Source organism: Lissotriton helveticus, chromosome 7 (assembly GCF_964261635.1).
Source record: "Lissotriton helveticus chromosome 7, aLisHel1.1, whole genome shotgun sequence".
Lineage (NCBI taxonomy): Eukaryota > Metazoa > Chordata > Amphibia > Caudata > Salamandridae > Lissotriton > Lissotriton helveticus.
In genome coordinates, this window is record NC_136068.1 from 1180170354 (window position 1) to 1180190927 (window position 20574).

General features: G+C 50.6%; 1 protein-coding gene across 4 annotated transcripts in view; it reads right to left on the reverse strand.

The window, feature by feature from the left end:
• HELZ (helicase with zinc finger) overlaps positions 1-20574 on the reverse strand; it is a 1775655-nt gene that overhangs the window by 1396469 nt on the left and 358612 nt on the right. For all 4 annotated transcript variants that reach the window (XM_078654323.1, XM_078654320.1, XM_078654322.1 and 1 more), the window contains exon 9: positions 16606-16804. In XM_078654323.1, the coding sequence (XP_078510449.1) occupies positions 16606-16804 (199 nt within the window). The remainder of the gene's footprint in view (positions 1-16605; positions 16805-20574) is intronic.

A 20574-nucleotide genomic window follows, 5' to 3' on the forward strand; every position in this document is an offset into this window, starting at 1 on the left:
CCCTGGCATAGTTACTAAAGTTGGCAAAGTACCGGTGTGCGCCCCAACTGGCAGCAAATCGGAGTGGGTCCGACTGGGGTAGGTGTGTTTCCAGTATGTAAGCCACATCGACATTAAGTCTAATGAAGTAATGAAGAACGTGCCTCCCGTTTACAATCATTTAGGCCCCTAACATTCCAGGACATAAGGGACAAGCCCGAAGGACCATCTATATTACCCAGCTGTGCCATTGGGAGTATGTTTAAAACATGACATTGAAAAAAAATTATGAAAGAAATAATATTGTGACAATGAGCATGTCTGCATCCAAGAAAGAAAGTCTAATCCAAAATCTTGTGATCTATTATGTAACAAATCTACGAAATCCCCCTCCACCCCCCACCCAGCCTCTGCCAAAAGGGACGGAGGCATACCCCGAAACTTAAAGCGTATCCCAATATACCAATGGCCATTACACTGCAATGTCGGAAACCCCAACAAGGTATATGCAAGTACCAAAAAATAAACCAAAGGTGTACACCACAGATGGTGGCAACGTCACACCAGTCATGCAGACATTAAAACTATACTGATGAACTGAACATTATTTATCCTAGCTTAAGAGTGTGATTATGCAGTCTCCTGGAAGGTGTGCCGATCAGCCTGTGCCTGCACTAGAAAACAGTTCCATGCTGGCATTGGAGCTGCTACCCAAAGGAGATGAACTGACCCCGTCCACCCCCAGGCGGGAATTATTCTGCTTGAGAGTGCGGCAAAATTCTTGTGCCTCAGTCGGGGTGTCGAAGATGCGTGCGCGGCCATTGACATCAACCCCCACCTCCCAGGGTAGAGCATGCTGTATTATGCCTAGGTTTCTGAGATCGGCCTTGACCAAGTTGAACTTGTGGGGGCTTCCTGCATCAAGAGCGTGAAGTCTAGGTATAGCGCAACTTTATAGCCCTGCCAGTCCGTGTCCCCCTTTTCTCTGGCAAGGCGCAGTGCAGTGTCGCGGAAGTTCATTACGCGGGCAATGATAGGCTGTGGGGGAAGGCCCGCGTTTGGCTTGGGGCCCAGTGAGCGGTGGGCGCTCTATCACGAAACCTAGGGTGAAGGACTCCCTGCCGAACATGTCCGCGAGCAGAGTCTCAACGAAGAGGTCCAAGCGGCCTGTCGATGTAGTTTCAGGAACCCCTAGGATGCAAATTTTCTTCATGGCCACGTCTTTGAGGATGTGCTCCATGCGTTCCAGCCGCTTGCAGGATTGCGGCGTTCCATCTTCGATGTCAGAAATTCGTGCTTCTGCCACGTCCAGGCGTCGGTCATGCGAATGGATTTTGGCCCCCACATCTTCCAGGCGTTTATCCAGCTAATCGAATCGCCCATCAAGCGCACAAAAGCCCACCTATATTTCCAGGAGCCGTGCAGACGTCTGGGCAGTGGGAGCTTCAGCGCCATCTGCACCCAAGCTATTATCCGCCATAGTGGATTTATCGTCGCAGCTTTGCTCTGCGATTTTTTTCAAACTGCAGGGTCTTTTGTTTAGGGTCTTTACAGCCCTGAAGGTTGCGGGATCGAGTGGTGGAGGCTATAATGTTGCTGGGCCGCGCCACGTGCGCAGAGTAGGCCTGGAAAGAGTGCTGCTGGTGTAGGACGCTGTGTAAGATTGTTGGGCCTGTGCAAAGACCCCCACTTTCGCAAGGCTCCAGTCGCCCTAATCTGTGTGGGAGCTGCTAGGCAGCGGTCCACCCCTCCCACCCCCTCTGCTGCCTAGCGGCTCGATAGCACAGTTTTCTGAGCCCAGACCCAACACGGGCCCTGTCCCTGCGGGGCCTAACAGAGCATAGGGCAGAGGGTGTGGGCCTGCACGGCCGATCTGGCTGGAATGCGGTGGCATATAATCAGGCCCGGTGGGGAGGGGAGACCTCCAACTGACCCCCGTGGACTCACCTCCTGATGTAGCAGCTGTGTAGATCGGGAACTCAGCCCCGGCGGGCGGCCACACACCAGGCAGCACGCGATGAGCCGGCAGCGTATCCGGCGTAGACGCGCTACACCACCCAACACTTCAGGCGATCAGAGCCTCACTGTGCTTTAAAGAAATCTTGGTATGCGCATATCTATGTAAACCCCAAACAACAGGGCACCCTCTGGAACCGGAGAAAGCGGCCATGTGTCAGCTGGTAGCGGGATATTGCTGCCAGTCTGCACAGCACTGGTGGAGCTTCAACGCCGTGCGGCCCTATTAGTGAGCGGCTTGGCCACGCCCCGTCCACTCAATCTATTTGACATCACATCTTCACCAAATGAAATGGCTTCTTCCAAAAAGTGAGACTGGTGCTTAGGTCAAATGTAACATAAAAAAAGGAGATGGTCAGACTAACCACTCTAAAACGTGGTCATCATTGTATAGCGCAAAGATGGTGGACTGGGGTTGAATAAATTGCTAAGACTCTTTGGCCAACAATTCCTTAATCATTGTTGGACTGCACAAAATAAGCACATACTTCAACTATTATTTTAAATACTCAAAGCTTTTGAAAGTTATTCTCTTTCACCAAGAGTTTCTCAGACACTTTTTAGTCATGATTTTATTACAAACATGCCTACATAATTCATGATTTCAGCACAATTATATAAGTCAAGTCCTTGTGTTTCAAAATTAAAAACAAAGTTGTGGCACAAGCCATGCTGTGTTGCTGAATGTATACCAAGAGGTAGCTTCATGCCTGAATACTGCTTTTTGGTGGGCAATATCTTTTAAACAACAATTAATTCATTAGTCCATATTTAATAAAGTTGGCACCTCTGAGGAAATGTCAATGCTTTTCAGCCAGTTCAATTTTGTGGCATCTTCAGAACACGCACAATGTCTCTCATCTGTGTGTTACATACCCAGGTAAGCTCTCAAAGCCTACCTTTGATTCTATGGAATGTGAGGTGATGGGCACATTGTAAAACTAGTTAGATTATAGTGTCTGATCTACATGCATGTTTTGGGCCAAATATTTCTTATATAGCCAATCGGACACATGGTGGTAAAATCCAGGTAATGATACAAAAAGGATCTGAAGAACAAGTTACTTGCCTTCAGTAACACCTTATCTGGCAGAGACTATCTAGACACAGATTCCTTACCTTACAATATTCCTTGCAGCGTCACACTGGATCCAGAAACTCTTGATCAGTACTTCTGCACACCGTTCAGTGTAGTAAGCTGGCGCCGCATTGGAAGTGTAGTGCACAATGCCTATATATGCGCTATCCCAGAGCTTTTGTTTGCTCCAGTCTTTTTTGGGTCCAGGCGATGCAGTCTCTCCTTTTCTTTGGAACAGTAAGGTGGTAGTCAAGACGGTCGGCAGTGTTGGGACAGGTTTATTTTCAATGACAAGCCAAATAGTATATATGCAGAAGTGCAGCATGTAATATGCTATTTGTTACTCACTGTTGAGTGTGCAGTGAGGCAATGACTCATGATAGACTATGCCTGAAGTCGGTCATAAGGCCCCTGCCAATATTCAATGATGGCAAAATATAGCATAGTACCCTCTACTTACCTGTATATTTGTTTGAATAATGCTGCTCTTTCATGTTCACAGGTATTTAAGCAGAGTCAGAGCACAACCTCATTGCACATGCTCAAAATGTACAGGAGTGTAGATCTATAGTATAATTGTCTGAAAGAAGCACCTTTACCATGGTAAAAACAAGGGATTCAATCTTAGTAATCAACATAAATGTCTAAATAGGTGTTAAATGTCTAAATCAGTGTTTAATCCTAAATTTGTTCTAAATGACATTTCATTGGGCCACGCTTATTTTCACTGCCATGGCATAAACCTGATTATGTTAACACTAGTTACCACTTTCTCAGGGAATAATGAGTTCATCCACTTCTCAATCATATTTTCCATATAACTGCCAGGACACTGCTTTTTCTCGTGCTGTTGCTTTAATGTCATCAAACATGAGGCATACCATTTTTGCAATTCTTCAAGTTGCCATGGATAGGCTTCACCACTTTCAGTAGGAAAGAGGCACGGGTGCAGACAACCAGCTTGTCTGGAAAGAAACTGGTATGTAGAAGGTTCACAGAGAGCACCTGAATCTTGCTAACCCTCCTGGTGTTGTAATGGCCCCAAAGAAGACAATTGTTTTTGTGAAGTGACGGAGAGGGCAAGAATGCATGGTCTCAAAGGGCAAGAACATAAACAATATTAAAACCAGATTAAGGTCCCATTGGGGCATAATGAAGGCTTTTGCAGGGAACAAATGCTGAAGTCCTTTTAGTAAACAAGTCTCAACAGGTGACTTGAGCAAGGAGGGCTAATATGGCAAAGGTAAGAAGGCCGATATGGCAGAAAGATACCCTTTAACTATGCCCAAGCAAAGCTTTGTCAGGCTAACGAAAAAACAAAATAATACTATGGACAAAGATGCAGAGCCACAAACTTTTCACAAATGTAGGAATATACAATCTTTGTTGATGGATGCCCAGCTGCCAGAATGACTTCCTAAACTTCCAAAGGGAGGTCAAAAACTAAGCTACTGTCGCTCAATCTACATGAAAGCAGAGTTATCACAGGTTTTGGTACAGAACCTTGCCCTGTTGCTGCAAAAGGAGATCCTCACAAAGAGGCAGCCTGATCGGCGGACCAATGCGCATACTCAACAGTTGGGGAACACCATACTCTCCGTGCCCAATGAACAAGTTACGACTTGTGTAATGCATAAGTTACTACTTATGTAACAATATATGTGTAGGAGACATTAGTTAGTGATAGGGATCTTACCTTAGAATATCCCCAGGCGTCAGAATGGATCAGGAAAGTTTTGTCAGCAGTACCCCTGCGCATCGGTATGTGGCGTCATGAGGCCCCTGCGTGCGTCGTAAGCGCCGAGATGACGTCACAGAGACAACTTAGGCGCCACCCATGCGCGCTGACGTTAGTTCTGTACACGACTTTCCGCGCCAGGAATGCAGAGCCATGCAAGAAACTGACCACTGGTGCCATGAAACTAGGGCTCTGAAAGGGAGGACCTTAACCCTAGAAATCAGTTCACAGAACGGGGAGGATGGGTGGGGCGGTAAGGAATCTATCATTAACTAATATCTCTTACAGATATATCGTTACACAAGTAGTAACTTGTGCATTTGAAAGAGACACATTAGTGATAGATTCCTTACCTTAGAATAGCTAACCCAGCAATACCAACCCCGGTGGTGGGTTTGCAAATAAGATTACACCAGAAAGTCACGGAGAACAGAACGGCCAAAAAAGCTGACTCTCCGAACTGGACTGTCAAGGCAGTAATGCTTGGTAGCAGCGAGGCCCACGTAGCTGCCTGACAAATGTCCTGCAAGGGAACGCCGCGTGCCAAGGCAGTAGTGGCTGCTCTTGCCCTGGTAGAATGGGCACACAGCCCCACAGGAGGCTCCTTCTTGGCCAACTAGTAACCGGTCTTGATGCAAAGGACGACCCACCGAGAGATGGTCAGTTTGTGCAAGGCCATGGCCTTTTTGCCCACGTAGCCAACAAAGAGCTGGTCATCCACCCAGAACTGTTGTGTACACTTCAGATAGAACGAGAGCGCACTTTTTGGGTCCAGACGGTGGAGCCTCTCTTCCTCTTTTGAAGGATGCGGAGGTGGTAAGAAGGTGATGGTCTGCCCGATGTGGAAGGGGGTGGCAACCTTTGGCAAGAAAGAAGGATGGGTCCTTAAAACCACCCTGTCCGGATGAACAGGAAGGAAAGGAGGCTTAGAAGAAAGAGCCTGGAGCTCACTCACTCTTCTAGCAGAGGTGATAGCTACCAGGAAAGCCGTATTGAGGGTAAGAAGACGTAAAGGACAGTTATGAAGGGGCTCGAAGGGAGCGCACATCAGATATGTCAAGATAAGGTTTCAGTCCACCCTGGCGTTCAGAAAACCTGCCAGGTACTGAACCACCAAGGAAATGCCTGGATGTTCCAGCCATGTCCAGATGCGCAGAGCCTCCTGACATAGGGCCCAGGACCCCACCCCCAGGACCCCACCCCACCCGGTTTGTTGCAATACCACATGACGGTAATGTTGTCCATGAACACCTGCACCACACTTACCCGGAAGGAATGCTTTCAAAACAAGTCGGATCACTCGAAGCTGCAAAAGGTTGATATGGAGCCGGGACTCCACCGGAGACCAGAGGCCTCTGATCTCCACATCTCCCAAGTGGCCTCCCCATCCCAACAGGGACGCATCTGTCACCACTGTGTGCTCCGGTTAGGGAAGGGAGAGGGATCTGCCATTGACCTAATCATGATTCGTGAGCCACCACTGCAATTGCTGTGCAGTGCCCTCGGAGATCTGGACATGAACGGACAGGTTTACCTGATGCTGTGCCCACTGGAACTTCAGGTCCCATTGCAGAGCCCGCATATGCCATCTGGCATGTTGCACTAGCAGGATGCAGGAGGCCATCAGGTGCAGGAGCCGGAGGGTCATCCTGACTGAAAGCTGGAGGGAGGCTGAAAGATCAGAAACATAGCCTGAATATCCCGGACTCGCTGCTCGGAGGATAAACCCGAAACCGCATCGAATCCAGAACCACTCCGATGAAGGGGAGCTTCTGAGAGGGACTCAGGTGCGACTTTGGCACGTTGATGGAGAACCCCAGCAAATGCATGAGGTCGGTCTGAAGGTGGGTGAAAACTGCTTGGGGCGAGCCCGCCTTCAACAACCAGTCGTCGAGGTAGGGGAAGACTGACACCCCTGACCTGCGCAAGTGCGCTGCGACCACCGTCATCACTTTCGTGAACATCCGAGGGACGCTGGTAAGGCCGAAGGGGAGCACGGCAAACTGAAAATGCTCCTGGCCTACCGTGTACCTCAGGTAACGCCGGTGGGCCGGCCGGACGGGGATATGAAAATATACGTCCTGCAAGTCCAACGCTACCATCCAGGCTCCAGGGTCGAGGGCAGCCAAGACCTGAGCCAGAGTCAACATCTTGAACTTCTCCTTCCGGAGGAAGTAATTGACGTTCCGGAGGTCAAAGATTGGACACAGACCCCCCTTTGTGCTGCTTCAGGACCAGAAAGTAGTGGGAATAACAACCACTCCCTACTTCTGGCCCAGGAACGCACTTGATGGCCCCCTTGGCCAAGAGGGCCGTGACTTCCAGATGGAGAAGTGCCAAGTGTTTCCCCCGACATGCAGCAGTACTGAGGTGGCATGGCTGGAGGGGTGGACTGAAAGGGAAGGGAGTAACCCTTGCAGATGATCTGCAACACCCACTTGTCCGATGTGACAGCGTGCCAGTGGGGGAGATAATGGTGGATCCTGGCACCCACTGGCATGTGGTGCCCCCATAGCTCAGATTAGGAAGGTTTGGAGGTAGTAGCAGCGGGGCGGAGGTGGACTGACCCCCATGCTGATTCCCAGACCTGCCCCTGCGGAAACCGCATCCGCAGCCACACTGAGGTTGGTTCTGCACAGGCTTGCTGAAGGAACGTGCATGAGACACTTCCGTGGCCACGAAAGGAACGAAAACCAGGAGTGGCTGGGCTTTTCGTGGAAAGACCTAGGGACTTGGCCGTGGCTCACGAGTCCTTAAAACGCTCCAGCGCACTGTAGGCTTTATAGCCAAACAGGCGAGTGCCATCAAAGGGCATGCCCATGAGTAAGCTTTGGACATCTGGTGAGAACCCAGTAGATCTCAAGGCGTGGGGACGAAGCGCCACAGTCGTACAAATTGCCCTACCTAGGAAATCCGCAGTGTCCAAACCACACCGAATGGCAAACTTAGCCGCATCTTAACCCTCGGCAAAAGCTTGGGACACTCAGGACACTGAGGCAACACCTGTGCAACTGTATCTCACACCACGTGGGAATAGCGGGCCAATAGGCATGCAGTGTTCACCGACCGCAGCCCTAAGCTGGTGGAAGAGAACAACCGCTTGCCTAACTCCTCTAGCTTCTTAGAGTCCTTATCCGGGGAAGCCATGGGAAAGGCACTCTGGGACGTCGATGCTTGGATGACGAGGCTCTCGAGCGTAGGATGAGTGGTCAGAAAGGCAGGGTCACCCGGCGCCAGGCGATGACGCCTGGCGACGTTCTTATCCACAGGGGCCCCTGTGGCTGGCAGGGACCAAGCGTCCAGTAAAACGTCAGTGAGGGCATCATTAAATGGCAGCAGGGACTCCGACGAAGTGGAAGCCGTCTGGAGCACCTCAGTGAGGAGATTAGTCTTAAGGGCCACCGTAGGGAGATCAAGGTTGAGGACCTCAGCTGCCCTACGGAGCACAACCGTGTAAGAAGCACCCTCCTCCATGGTAGGCGGGGAGAGGCAGAGGAGACATCAAGCCCGCCGGCCTCCTCTAACTCGTCCACCCAGTCCTGCTCGGAGTCCCACTGACGAGCAAGAGGGTCCTCGGACCCCTCCCAGTCATCCTCCACCTCCGCCGTATGTAGTACAGACCGCAGGGACGGGGAAGGAACAAACCGCACCGGGAACGGCGCCGGACGGGGGAGAACCGGAGCCGCGTCCCAATGCGGATCTCAAGTAGGGACAAAATTGTCCAGGAACCTGGGCAGGGGCGCAACAAATGGCACCCACTGCGGTGCCAGAGGCGGAGCCGAGGGTGGCGCTGGGGCCGGAGAAAGCAGCGTGGGACTTTGTGGCGCCGTGGCCGGAGCCAGCGGCGCAGGATCCTGCGGCGTCGGGGCCGGAGCCGCCAGCAGCGCCGACAGCTCGACAGGATCCTGACACGGTCAGCGGGGCCCAAGGTCGCGCCGGCGGGAGCCTGAGGCCTAAACAGGCGGTCCATGGTAGCAAGAAATTCTTGCACCTGTGCGGGAGTCGATGACTGACCCGGATAAGGTAGTCAAAAAGTGACTACGGTGCGTGCTCTCACCGGATCTGTGCTTACTGGCGCGGAAAAAGAAAAAACTGGCATCAGCGCTCATGGGTGACGCCTAAGTAGTCTCCGTGACGTCATCTCGGCGCCTGCGACGGATGCAGAGCCGCACGACGCCACCTACCGACGCGCAGGGGTACTGCTGATGAAAATCTTTCCAGATTCAGTCTGACACCTGGGGATATTCTAAGGTAAGGAATCTATCACTAACATGTCTCTTTCAGATACAGACTCACAAAGAGGACCTGGCCCTGATCGTTGAGGGATTTCTTGCAAACTGTGGACAGAACTGGTATCAGCAGGTAGGCATACTGGAGGCCAGAATTCCACTTGAGATGAAATATGTCTCCAAGCAAGAGCAGCCTTGAAAACTCCAGCAGGCAGAGGTGCTGATATTGCGCGTTCTCTGCAGAAGCGAACACATCTAACCAAGGTTGCACTCATTCGGGAAACAGGTCATGCACTACAGCCGAATGAAGTTGGCCTTCTTGAGGCATTCACAGCTGAGTTCATCTGCCATCCGTGGTGTTATACGACCCGCAAGTCGTCTTGATTTCCCAGCCATGTCCAGAGACAAAATGTTCACAACCCCACCCGTTCTGCTGTTTGTTGCACTGCCACATGGCAGTGGTGAGTTCTGTGAACACCTGCATCAGAATTCCCTTGATGGAAGGAAGGCTTTCAATGCCAGGCAAATCACTCTTAATTCCAACAGATTTATGTAGAGCTAAGAGTCCACCACAGACCAGAGTCCTCTGAACTCCACCTCTTCCATATCGCCGCCCCAACCCAGGAGTGACGCATCCGTCATCACTGTGACTTGCCAGCCACCACTGCAGATCTGTTTGCAGTTCCCTCCGATATTCAGAACAGGTCATTGAAATTCCCCAGATGCTTGCCCACTGGGACTTCAGGTCCCATTGCAGAGCCTGCATATGCCAGCTGAAATTTATTACCAGTAGGATACAGGAGGCCCTGAGGCCCAGCAGCATCAGTCAGTCTCACAGGCCTCTAGGGTAAATGTTAGAACATCAGAATCATTGCCTGAATAGCATGGACTCGCAACTACAGAGAATAGGCCCGAAACTGCAGTGTGCAGAATGTCTCTGAGGAAAGGAAGCATCTGAGAAGGAGTCAGCTGTGACTTTGGCACGTTGACAGTGCACCGCAGCGAATGCAGAAGATTCGCTGTAGATTGGAAGTGGGAAACTAATGACTGGGGCAAGCTGACCTTCAACAGTTAGTTGTCAAGGTAGAGGAAGACAGTAACCGCTGATATCCGCAAATGGATTGCAACAATCAACTGAGTGCACTGTTAAGGCCAAAGGGGAGTATAACAAACTGAAAGCGCTTGTGCTCTACCGTGACCTGCAGCTAACGCCTGTGGGCCAGGTATGTGAAAATAAGCATCCTGCATGTCCAACGCCACCATCCAATCTTCAGGGCAGACAGGACCTGAGCCAATGTGCGCATTTTGGATTCATAATTTCTCAAGGAGAAGTTGAGAGGGTCTAGGTCTCTTAAGGGGCAGATGCCTCCATCCTTTTTCAGCACTACTATCACACAAATAGCAAACCCATCCTACTTCTAAAGACTGCGCCTTCTGGTTGGCTCCTTTAGCCAAAATTGCTTGCACAACCTGAAGCAGGGAAAGGTGATCCTCCATCAGCCTGACTAAGGGTGGCGGCATGGAAGGCAGGATTTCTGTGAATGGGAGTCATCAAATCTGCGGAAAACTTTGGAGTACCCATTTGTCCAAGGGTATGGACTGACATTGGGTAGGTGGTGCCTGATCCTGCAACAGACCGGTTGCCCTTGATGAGAGATGGTATATTAAAGGGGTTTGAAGGCTGCTGCTGCTAGGCGGGCTGTGTAGACCTCTAGCCTTGGGTCCAACGGCGTTTGTGGGAACTGGGTCCGCAGCTACAAAAGGACTAGGGAGTGGGTAATAGCTGGATGGGAATGGATGCAGTTGACATCTACCTTAGCCACAGAAGGAGCAGAAGGAAGAGTGGGGCTGGCGCGGGGCTATGGAGATTCTCAGTGACTGGGTGCTGGCCCTGCTGTCCTTAAAGTGCTTGAGCATCGAATCAATCTTATCGCCAAACAGGTGACTCATCAAAGGACATGTTCATAGGGGACATCCCCCAAAAAGCCAGTAGACCTCAACCAGGCATGGCGAACGCGTGCCATTGCCAAAGCCTTCCCTCTGCCTAGTGAGTCGGTTGTATCCAGCCCTCAGCATATAGTGAAGTTTGCTGCATCCCTGCCATCAGCAACAGACTTGGACAGGATGGCTCAGACCTCCTCCAAGACCATAGGCAACTCTTGCACAGCCGAATCCCAAACTGTGTGGGAGTACCAGCCCAAAAGACACGTGGTGTTCACTGGCTACAGTGTAAGGCTGGTGGAAGAGAAAAGCTCATACCAAAGGTGTCCGACCACTAGGATTCCCTATCTGGTGGTGTGATAGGAACACGCCAGGGTTGACTTAGGATATAAAGGGCTGGACAATCAGACTCCTCTGGGTGGAGTGCTGGGTGAGGAAAGCTGGGACCCCAGGAGCGGGGGCAATCGTCCTGTGCACAGGAGCCCCTGTGTAGGTCTTGGCCTATGCCCCAAGCAGGACATCAGTAAGTGTTTTGTTAAAGGAAACCACCGGCTGTCGCATCTCTGTCAAGATGTTCCTGTCAACTGCCACTTAGGGCAGCATAAGGTCCAGGATCTCAGCCGCGCTCAACACCACCAAGGCAAATTAAGCCCCTTCTCCATAACTACACTAGAAGAAGAGATTGGCCATAAGAATGCTCCGATCCGACCCAATTGTAATCTCCACAGGGCCTATAATTAAACGGAGGCACAGTCTCCAACCCAGTGGGTATCGTTCACGTCACCGCTGGAGCGGACGTTTGGCAAAGCCGATTCAGCTCCATATTGGAGTCGAGTTTAACAATATGGGTCAGCGCAACTGCAAAGGGCTACTCAGAAGGTCATGATCCAGAAGCTAAAGGCCTGACTGGTGTATACTGAAATCCAGTGGAGGTACCTATCGAACCTTGGTGCCCGAAGGCACTCGGTTTGGGTCAACGCATGTAAATCTCGGGTGCATGGTCTCATAAAATTCTATTAACTGTGCAGGGGACGATTCAGCTCTGGGACATGGTGACCGTCCTGCTCCTCGCAGAAGCGGCCGCTCCCCTCACCTCCCCCTCCTGCTGGTATCGTATGCGTGACTGATATTGTGCAGCGCTCGAGAACGGTGCTCATTTGAACTCCTGGCACTTAAATTTTAATTAAGTCTGTGCAGCGCTCGTGTCCTGTGCTCATTTGTACTCCAGGCACTATTCTTATAATTGACTCTGTGCAGCGCTGGTGACCTGTGCGCTTTAGTGCCTCTGCAACTGCTTTAATTAATTATTTCACGCAGCACTCAATAACGCTACTTGCCTCGCATTTGTTTCTGCTAGCGCTTTTATTGTTGTGCACCTCGAGATTGTTGTCGGAGCTTTGCTGATTAGTCTGTTTACTGTGCAGCCATTTTGTTGGACCCCTTGCAGACCCTCCCTGCACCTAGATCCCGCCTCCCAGCTGACCCTCCCACGCTCCGCCCCCTCCACTCTCCATTTATGTCAGATGTCCCAACGCGCAGCGTCCACGCGCTACGGCCGCGCCGAAGGTGCGCCAAAGGTAAGCCCGTCTACGCCCGTCCGCGCCAAGACCGCGCCCAGCGCCAGACCCCCTGGCCCTCGCCGCTCCCAACCCTCTAGAGTCACATACGACGCCGCTACTCTCCTCGCCCTCAACCCCGGACGCACCCCACTATGCTGCGAAGCTACCCCTGGACGTACCCACGACCCATTCTCCTGCCTCTCCTGTAAGTTCAACTGCTTCAGGACCCTCACCAAACACACTTCCTCCACACACAGCTCCGAACCCAACAACTTGAAGTGCATCCTACTGAACACCCGCTCGGTCCACAGACATGCAACCGAACTCTGGGACCTAATTGACACTGCGTCACCTGACATCGCCTTCCTTACCGAAACATGGATGAACGCATCTTCTGCCCCAGACATCGCCATAGCCATACCGGACACTTACAAGATCATTCGAAAAGACCGCACCGATCAAACTGGAGGAGGCATCGCCATCGTCCATAGAAACACCATCAAAATTACAACCAGCTCGGACGTCAATCTTGCAACCGCCGAACACCTCCACTTTCAGATCCACACCGACCCCAGGACCACACTTAGAGGAACCCTCATTTACAGGCACCCGATCTCAATTCAGCGACGACATCGCTGACTTCGTCAGCCCGCACGCCCTCGCCTCCGAGAACTACATTCTTCTAGGAGACCTCAAATACCACCTTGACAACATTCTCGACAACACCACCACCCTTCTGGACAACCTGTCCAATCTCGGACTCAAACAACTTGTTGACACCCCCACTCACATAGCCGGACACACGCTCGACCCTATCTTCACCTCCAGCAAGCACATCTCCTTCGATCACACTACAGCTCTCCACTGGACGGATCACAGCTGTGTTCACTTCAGCTACAAAACAACCCTGACCCACAACCGTCCACAACCCATTCCCCGAAGAAAATGGAACAAAATCACCACCGACCAACTCCTCGCATCACTCAGTCAAAACACTCCCACCCTAGCAACGGACCCAGACCTAGCGGCCACCAACCTCAGGCAATGGATTACCCACAGTGCGGACGAACTAGCACCCCTGAAAAAACACCAGCCGAAATCATCCAGCAAAAAAGCTCCCTGGTTCAATGATGACCTTAAAAAATCCAAGAAGACATGCCGCACCCTGGAGAAGAATTGGAGAAAAGAACCAACCTCAGACAACATGGCCTCCCTCAAGACAGCCACCCGCAAACACCACCAACTGATTCGATCCGCCAAGAAATCAGCATTTAAGGACCGTCTCGACAACAATTCTCATAACAGCAAGGAACTCTTCAATATCATCAAAGAATTCACCAACCCTCCCGCAGCATCCAACGACATCACTAACTCCCAAGACCTCTGCGATGCGCTATCCTCCTTCTACAACAAAATTGCCGACATCCACAACAGCTTCAAGAATACTCCCAATGACCAACTCACCCCACCCCCTGCAGATCCCACCCCTCCAACTAACTACCTCAACTCCTGGAACCCAATCACCATTGAAGACACCATTCGCCTCATGAACTCAATCCACTCTGGCTCACCTTCTGACCCCTGTCCCCACTACATCTTCAACAAAGCTGACTCCATCATCGCTCCCCAACTCCGCGATGTCATCAACTGCTCCTTCAACTCCGCCACCTTTCCAGAAATATGGAAACACGCCGAACTCAGCGTCCTTCTGAAAAAACCAACAGCAGACCCCTCAGATCTGAAAAACTAACGACCCATTTCCCTCCTCCCTTTCCCGGCCAAGGTCATCGAGAAAGCCGTCAATAGCCAACTCGCAGCCTTCCTTGAATCCAACAACTCCCTGGATCCCTCACAGAACGGCTTTCGAGCCAAACAGCACCGAAACCGCCCTCATTGCGGCGACCGACGACATCCGAGCACTCCTGGACAGCGGTGAAACAGTGGCCCTCATCCTACTCGACCTCTCCGCCGCCTTCGACACTGTCTGTCACAACACCCTCATACAACGCCTCAACAACATCGGCATACAAGGAAAAGCCTTGGACTGGATCATCTCGTTCCTTGCCGGGAGAACCCAAAGAGTCCGACTCCCCCCTTTCTACTCAGAGCCTACCGAAGTCATCTGCGGCGTACCTCAAGGCTCCTCACTCAGTCCCACCCTCTTCAACGTGTACATGAGTCCCCTCGCATCCATCGCACGTCAACACAACCTCAACATCATCTCCTACGCCGACGACACCCAGCTAACCATTTCCCTCTCCAAAGACCCCAACACCGCCAAAAACAACCTTCACGAAGGTATAAAAGAAGTAGCCGAATGGATGAAACAGAGCCGCTTAAAACTCAACTCAGACAAAACGGAGGTGCTCATCCTAGGATCCTCCCCCTCAGCTTGGGACGACTCCTGGTGGCCTTCCGCTTTGGGATCTGCGCCCACACCCACAGACCATGCACGTAACCTTGGCTTCATTCTAGACTCCTCCCTCTCAATGTCCAGACAAGTCAACGCCGTATCGTCCTCCTGCTTCAACGTCCTTCGCATTCTCAAAAAGATCTTCCGCTGGATCCCCCTCGAAACAAGAAAGACTGTCACCCATGCACTGGTCACGAGTCGACTGGACTATGGCAACACACTCTACGCCGGAATTACAACAAAATTGCAGAAAAAACTCCAGCGCATCCAAAACGCATCAGCGAGACTCATATTAGACATCCCGCGCCAAGAGCACATCACAGGTCACTTAAAAAACCTCCACTGGCTTCCCGTCAACAAAAGAATTACTTTCCGCCTTCTCACCCATGCACACAAGGCCCTTTATAATCTTGGACCCGAATGCCTCAACACCCGACTGTCCTTCTACTATCCCACCCGACAACTAAGATCATCCAACCAAGCCCTCGCCGCAGTCCCGCGAATCCGAAAAACCACCATGGGTGGCAGATCCTTCTCCTTCCTGGCTGCCAAGACCTGGAACTCACTCCCCACCCACCTCCAGCTTACTCAGAATCACATCTCCTTCAGAAAAGAACTGAAAACATGGCTATTCGATAAACAATAAACCCCTCCCTCCAGCGCCTTGAGACCCTCTGGGTGAGTAGTGCGCTTTATAAATACATGAACTTGAACTTGAACTTGGACATTCTGGGAGGCGCAGAGCAAACTCTTTGCAGCGGACGTGTGGGAACGGAGCCTAGATTTGTGGCATTCTTCCGAGACCTCATCAAATGGCTTGGACCAGCACAGTCGAAGAAAGCTTTGACTTCTTGGACTTTTTGTGGGACTTCCCCCAACAATAAATTGGAGTGAGAAGATGACCGGCGTGAATTAATTCAAGAGCAGGCCTGGAACCTTCCTCACAACAGAGACCTGGAGCAGTGCAGAGTCGTCCGGTGTCAGGCGACCAGGAGCTTCAGGGCACACTTCTGTACAGGCTTAGAATTGGAGGGCTATTGTTGGGGAGAACGTTCTCCCAATCCAGTTTCGCACCAGGAGTATATTCAAAATGGGAGGAAACTGAGAAAGAAGTGTTCATCATGTACTTACTTTTTTTTGTTTTTTTAAGTACACTTGTAACAAAGAAAACATTTTATTGGGACAGATTTATTTTCAATGAAATTCCAAATAGTGCATATGCAGAAGTGCTGCATGTAATATGCTATTTGCTACTCACTGTTGAGTGAGGCAATGACTCATGAGCGACGATGTCTGAAGTCAGGCATAAGGCCTCTGCCTTCATTCAATAACGGCAAAATATTCCATATTGTACTCTACTTACCTGCATATATTATTTGTGTAATGCTGTTCTTTCATATTCACAGGTATTTAAGCAGAGCCAGAGCACAACCTCATTGCACATGGTCATAATGTACAGGAGTGAAGATCTAGAGTATCACTGTGTGAAAGAAGTACCTTTACAATGGTAAAAACAAGGGATTCAATCTTAGCTTTCATCATAAATGTCTAAATCGGTGTTTATTGCTAAACTTGTTCTAAATTACATTTTCATTGGACCACACTTTTTTTCACCGGCATGGCAAAAACCTGATTATGTTACCACTACTTACCACTTTCTCAGGGGATAATGAGTTCATCCACTTCTCAATCATATTTTCCATGTAACTGCCAGAACACTGCTTGTTCTCGTTCTGCTGCTTTAGTTTAATCAAACGTGAGGCATACCTTTTTTGCCATTCTTCAAGTTCTTCTTGGGAATGAGCTGAAGTACACTGAGCCCCATACCTGCAGAGCCCTTGTTCCAAAAATCTACAAGGCAAATAAAACAAATTAAGTCAAATCGCAATTTTAAAAAAATCTATCACTGAGCACAATTAATGTATTGAGTCGCCTGTGACAGTATTTAAACATGCGGCCAGCAATAGATGATAATAGTCCATCACATTTGGCAAGGATATTGTGCCAAGTTCTTCCCTACATGGCTCCACCTACAAAAGTGTGGAATAATAGAGGGATTTTTGACAACTGAGATGGGCAGAGGCACGCAACAGGGGTGGCCGCTTTCGCTAATGCTCTTTGTGCTGGCTTTGGAGGGATGGCCAATTTTTGTGACCAGGGGCCCTTGGCAGTTAACTACTTGGTGCTGAATCCCCTCTCAAGGCCGTTCCCGCAAATCTGCAGGGGTGCGCTGCGGCGCCCCAGGCAAGAGCGGTTGTGCGGTTCCGAGGTAAGGGGGCGCAGCTGCCTCGCACTGGGGGCAGGCTATGGAGCGATGTGCAGCACAAAGTAGTGGGGATTGCACCCTGAGAGAGTAGCTTGAGGGATGATGGCTTGCAAGACTGGGGGTCAAACCTTTCAGAGAAGCAGGGGTCAATGTTGCCAACATGCTAGCGCTTAAACTCGCCAACTTCACCATTATAGGAGATTCAAACCTACTTCTGGAGTCCCGTAATGAACCAGACACTCGCAACTTCCTAAGTGATACAGCACCCTGCCAATTAGTTCCAGGGCCCACAAACGAGGCTGGCCATCTCCTCGACTCTGTTATTTCCAATATTCCACTCCTTGAGGTCCCAACACTCTTACCTATGTTATGGACCGTCCACAGCCTTGTCCTTTTCTTGTTACACTCATTAGGGTCCAAACCCCAGGCCCTACGCAATCCTGTATATAAACGCTCCAGGCATGACTTAGATCACCCCACCTTCCGAGAAACTTTTGGCATCACTCCTCCGTCACGGTCCTACAACCTCGAGACGCCGAGTGACCGTTTCAGGAAGTGGTCAATCATGCTATAGACCAAAATATCCCGGCCAAATCCGAAGAAAACACGGGCCAATGTCTGGTTTGATGACTTGCTCACAACAGCTAGAAAGTACTGTAAAGTGTTAGAACGCACTTGGAGACGCTCCTATAGTCCCACTGCTAAACTCGAATATAAAACTGCCATTAAAGCCTATCAAACTGATAAGGATATTCCACGCCGCCTACTTTGCTAAAAAATCAATACCAGCAATAACCCCTCTAAAATAATTTTCTCCTTGCTAAAGGATATGGCAAAATACCCGTTGTCCCCCGAAAACACCATAACCTCCAATGCGAGGTTTTGGCCACCTATTTCATGAACAAGGTGGAGGACATGTATGACAGCTTCCATCCTGAGAGCGATGCTCTGAATCCCCCTGGGGGGTGATCCCACCGGCTCTGAGATCCACTCCCTCCCTGCCCTCCCCTTAATCACTGCTGAAGGCCTCCAGTCCTTGTTCAATAAGATAAAATCTGGGTCTCCAGATGACCTGCTGAAATCGGAACTCTTTGTTAAATTCAAAGACTGCCTTCTAGTTAGCTGTCTGGAACTCCTCAATCTCTGCCTATCGTCAGCAGTCCCCGCAATCCTGGAAGCATGCATAAGTAATTCCATTACTAAAGAAGCGGTCGTTAGATGCCTCTATACCGAAGAGCTACTGTCTGATCTCTCTGCTTCCTTTTCTGGCTAAAATAATGGAATTCCATTTGAACACCACTTTTACTCAGTATCTGAAATCTTGCTCTACATTAGATCCCTCGCAAAATGGCTTCAGGCCGCGACATAGCATGGAGCCCGCCCTATTGGCAGTTACTGAGCAACTTAGAGCATCCATGGATGAGGGCAGAACATTGGCACTTATCCTGCTCGATCTCAGTGCCGCCTTCAATACAGTCTCCCTCGACATTCTGCTTTTCCGGTTACAGGAGACTGGCATCCCTGGCACAGCCCTCATCTGGTTGGCATCATTCTTGACCATCAGGTCCTTTCAAGTCATCACCCCTCCGTTCCACTCTTGAACACATTCCCTACGCAGAGGCGTCCCCCAGGGGTCAGCACTGAGCCCGACCCTGGTCAATGTGTATGTTCAGCCATTGGCTTTGCTGGCCAAAGCCCGCAATATCTCTCTAGTGTCATATGCGGATTACACACAGCTTATACTGACCTTTACCAAGGAGCCTAGCCTGGATGCCGCCAAATTTCAGGAGGACTTGACCGCCATTGCAGCCTGGATGGAAGCTAACTACCTCCAGTTGAACTCTACTACATCTGAGATCCTCCTACTCACACCTTTGGGACAGCAACTGGTGGCCTCCAAAGCTGGGCGCACCCCACCTGCCAAAAGCTGTAGTAAAAAATCTAGGCATTTGGGTTGAAAGCACCTTATCTTTCAAGGACCATGCCAAGTCTGTGGCAGGGACCTGTTTTGGTTTGCTGCGCTGCCTTAAACCCATACTGGGCTTCTGTGACTCACCCCACACCCGCCAGCTGGTCATCCAAGCAACTGTTCTGGCCAGGCTCGACTATTGTAACGGTCTGCTACTTAGCTCCAATAAATCTGCAATTAAAAGTCTGCAGCACACTATAAACACTGTTTGCCCTACCTAGACACTGTTCGGTCTCTGGCCTTTTGTGTCGCATTCACTGGCTGCCCATTGAGCAAAAAATCCATTTTAAGGCGCTTTGATTTACACATAAAATTCTTGCAGGTCCAGAGATTCTGAGTGATCCCTGCCATCTTTACATCCTGACACGTGCCCTACGCACGGCTGACCTCCATCTGGCACGTATTCCTCAGTTCCATAGACCCAGAGCAGGATGGCACTAATTCAAGGTGCTTGCACTGACTGTAAGGAATTCTCTACAACTTTCCATCAGAAACATTGCTAACCTTCTAGTCTTTAGAAGGTCGGTGAAGATCTGTTTTCTTTAATGATCAGTAGTTTCCGCTTTCACTCTCTCCTGGCAATTAGAACTGGGACGTTCCTTTACCGGGACAGACATGCACTCTACAAATCTCATAACATACTGTTGGAACAAAGTTCCCGCGCCTGTTGGGACTGTAGTGTCCTGCTGGACACGTTTTAGTGTTCAGCCTGTGTTTGCACCCCACGCCGTACACCCAATCATCACAGGCGTCACCGGTCAGTAGCATGTGGGCCCAGGGCGCACGAATCTACAGTGACCATAAACTGACACAAATTGGGGATATCTTGGTGACTTGACGCAGTAGTGACGGGTGACTCTTCTGGGAACTGCCTCCGCCCATTCCTCTGGGGGCATTGCAGGGTCTTGAATTCAGACGGAATAAACCCTTGATTGTGGAGGTGGGGGAGGGACTGCTGCTTTGCTCAAGCGGATGCTTGCACAAGTGCTCTACAACTGAGCTGCGGGTGATTACCATCTTCACAGTTGGACATAGGAGGGGGGGGGCGGGGGTGAGTGTGGGACGTACCGAAACGAGGCACGTGTAAAATGGACATTGGTGCTTCACACGCCATCAGACTACCTCACACGGGGAGGAGTCCACTGCGAAGGGGGGAGTGCCTCGATGTAGTGGGGGCCGCTGGGGATCATGAACCCAGGGCATGATAAAAAAATGCACCATGCAGATCATGCTGCTGCTGGGGATAGCGGGTGCCTGGTGGTGCAGCGACCTGTTGCAGGTGGCAAGGGGGCACCTCTTGCCTGCCCACCAGACAATACTTTAGGCAGGCTGTGGTGCTGGAGAACGGAGTTCCTGTGGAGAGGTGCAACGCAATCCACACACCAG